The 3,149-nt window shown below is 33.6% G+C and overlaps 1 protein-coding gene across 1 annotated transcript in view; it reads right to left on the reverse strand.

The window, feature by feature from the left end:
- LOC104548754 (sodium channel protein type 3 subunit alpha-like) overlaps positions 1–3,149 on the reverse strand; it is a gene marked incomplete at its 3' end in the record, with an annotated part of 58,929 nt that overhangs the window by 32,311 nt on the left and 23,469 nt on the right. The window contains 2 exon segments of the mRNA XM_010194860.1: positions 1–219; positions 1,461–1,634. The exon segment at positions 1–219 is cut by the window's left edge and continues 21 nt beyond it. Of these exon segments, the coding sequence (XP_010193162.1) occupies positions 1–219; positions 1,461–1,634 (393 nt within the window).

A 3,149-nucleotide genomic window follows, 5' to 3' on the forward strand; every position in this document is an offset into this window, starting at 1 on the left:
GTCATGCATGTGCCAGCGTGGAAGCACACAGTCACTGGAGATCTTGCAGACACATTCCTTGTAGCTTTTCCCAAACAGCTGCATCCCAACCACAGCGAAAATGAACACAATGATGGCCAGCACCAGGGTCAGATTCCCCAGAGCCCCCACTGAGTTGCCAATAATCTTAATCAGCATATTCAGAGTTGGCCAAGATTTTGCCAATTTGAAAACTCGAAGCTGAAAACCAAAAACACAGAGGAATCATTAGTGTTTGTTATGAAACAGAAGCTAGGTCCAAATTGTTTAGCAGAGCGTATCAGTTTTTGTAGATTAATTTGTTTGTCAGGAGGAACATATGATTCTTTTCTTAGAAAGCAGGGAGTATGGAGCTTGGTATTTGCCTAAACTGCAGTGTTCAGCATTTAATCTTAGTGATGCACATAGAAAAAAAACCACATAACTTGTGTTTGTACTACATTTGATTTTAATTTTTTTAATCATTCACTTACAGATGACCACTGACTTACGAAGTTGCTTAAAGGCATTTTAGAAGTTTGTGCTCTTTTCATCACCTTCACAACTCTTTCTTTGCTTCCTTAGTTCCACGCTTCCCTCAGCACCATGTCTTCCAGGCTTACTTGGAGGACAACTTTTGAAGCAACAATTTGATGCTGATATTGTGATGTCCATTCAAATAAAAACCACTGAATATTAAAAATAGTATTCTGTAACCAAACTATGGTTTGTGAAGTTTGGTACCATGGCAACTGGTGGTAATAAACTGAGTCACTACTTCCTGCTTTATACATTAGCAAATAACGTAGGTTTTCAAGTAATGCGATAACTACTAGTAACACAGACTTTTAAATCATTACTCTTGTGCCTCCAGTAAACATACCTATAACTTAGTTTGTGCACAATACTAATTGCTATAAAAATAAATTTCTAGTAGCTTGTGTTATCCTAAAGTCAGATTGTTATGACTCTTTGTTACATGTAATAGAGTTACTAAATGTTTATTCTCAGTGCCCATCAAAATAAATGTTGTGAAGAGAGGATCTACTTAGGGGTTTTCTGAGTGACACAAAGTAATGTTTACAAAACAAAGAGAAAAAAATGTTATTATTTCTTATTCTGGTGGCAATATGTATGTTTTTACAGATATTAAGTTTTGATGAATCTTAATGAAATCAGTAGAATGAAGATTTACAGAATTCTCAATGGTCTTATGCTGGCAAAGGATATCAGTAGGTTAGGATATCAATAGGATACTTTGATATCAACTGAAAAACAGTTTAAAATTGTACTTACCAAATATGGCTGGTTTCAAATTGTACTTACCAAATATACCCTAATTTAGGCAGATATCAAAAATAGTGTGAGCCATTTAAGTATACAACTTTACAATACTGGTAACCATTACTGACATAAGTAAGTGAGACAGTTCCATACAAATATTTAATTATCAAGGTATTTACCAATCTGAATGACCGAAGAACAGATAATCCTTCAACATTTGCAAGACCAAGCTCCATTAAACTAAGGCTAACGATAATACCATCAAAAATATTCCAGCCTTCTTGGAAATAATAATAAGGGTCCATGGCAATTATCTTTAGTACCATTTCTGCTGTGAATATCCCAGTGAATACCTAAAACAAAATGCAATTGATTAGTTGAGTTGTTATGAGAAATTTATATACCTGAGTAAATTTTTCTAATCCAGCTTGAGTTCTCATACCTGTTACTTGTACCCATCACTATATAAAACAGCTGATTGCTCTCTTCAAATGGCATCTAAGTATTTCTAAGCACTGTGCAAAAATGTCAATTAAAAACAATTTACTAAATCAGGACAGATAAAGCTATAAAAGGTATTAATCATTCAGCAGCTTAGCTCTGGTTTGTATTTATAACTGATAGGTGCTGAACTATCCATTCAGCAGATGATGTGATATGATCTGGTGTTTTCAGTCCTGTTTCTAGCAGATAGTCCCAGTAAAGCAAAAGAAGACTTGACAGCAAATTTTTTCTTTGCTCAATAGTCTAAACAGAAGCGTTCGGAGAAACTCTCTAAGGGCAGACTCCTGTAAGACCTCTGTATCTTGTAAGGATATAGAGGTTTCAAGCACGGCTACTATTCTCCATGTTCGCTATTTACTTTTGGAAAAAAGAACTTCATGGTGATAATGTTCTTTGAAATACCTGGAAGTGTCAAATGTGGAATTATCAACATGCCTTAGTGTTTAAAGTCCAGAATTTATTCCAACACTCTCTTGCAACGAGTAGTGATCGGTGGTTTGTGCAGAATAGTAAAGACGTTTTGGAGTATAATGCGAATCCACTAAAAATATAGTGGATTTGTTATGCAAATATTCTGCACAACACTCAAAGAATATCCTGTATCATCCAAAAGTCTACTAAAATACACCAAGGTACTCTGCCTTGTCATACTCCTTTACTCAGCTTGTTCTCAGTCCTACAACGAGTTTTATGGAAGCACAACTGACTTTGTACAACACTATATAACTACACTCATGTTTACCTTTTAATTTAAGAAGATTAAGAAGTGGATATAATGCTGTAAAAACATTCACCATTGTCAAAGTGTAAATATTAACATTTTTTAAAATGTATACTTTGAGAAACTAGAACTATAGCAACAGACGCTATACTATTAAATTGAGATACGACAGATTTTACCATATAATCAGAAGAATGTAACAGGTATTGCTATGTATGGTAAAGAGAATGAAACAAAAAAGATTATTCTTTACAAAATTGCCGTGTTTGTCAAAAGAATTGAAAAAAGTAATGAAAGACATTTCAATTTAAAATATTTCCTACAAAAAATTACCCATTCCATCCACAAACAACTACTTCTTGAGCATAACTGCATCCCCAAACACACTAAAATCCATTTTAACAGAATTAAACTCAAGTTTTCTTCTAATTACTTAGAACTTTTTATTAATGAATGAATTTTAGCATTATGAAAATGAATCATTGCATTTTAGAACTACTTCTTTCTTCTTATTAAAATGCTACAGAAAAGGCAGAGTCAGAGTTGTCATATTTAATTTATCCTCAAACAGACCGTGATGTCACAAGCAAAGAGTAAATTAACATATTTTGAATGGAAATCACAAAATTAAGGTTAATGGATT

Source organism: Mesitornis unicolor, unplaced genomic scaffold (assembly GCF_000695765.1).
Source record: "Mesitornis unicolor isolate BGI_N332 unplaced genomic scaffold, ASM69576v1 scaffold22711, whole genome shotgun sequence".
NCBI classification, from domain to species: domain Eukaryota; kingdom Metazoa; phylum Chordata; class Aves; order Mesitornithiformes; family Mesitornithidae; genus Mesitornis; species Mesitornis unicolor.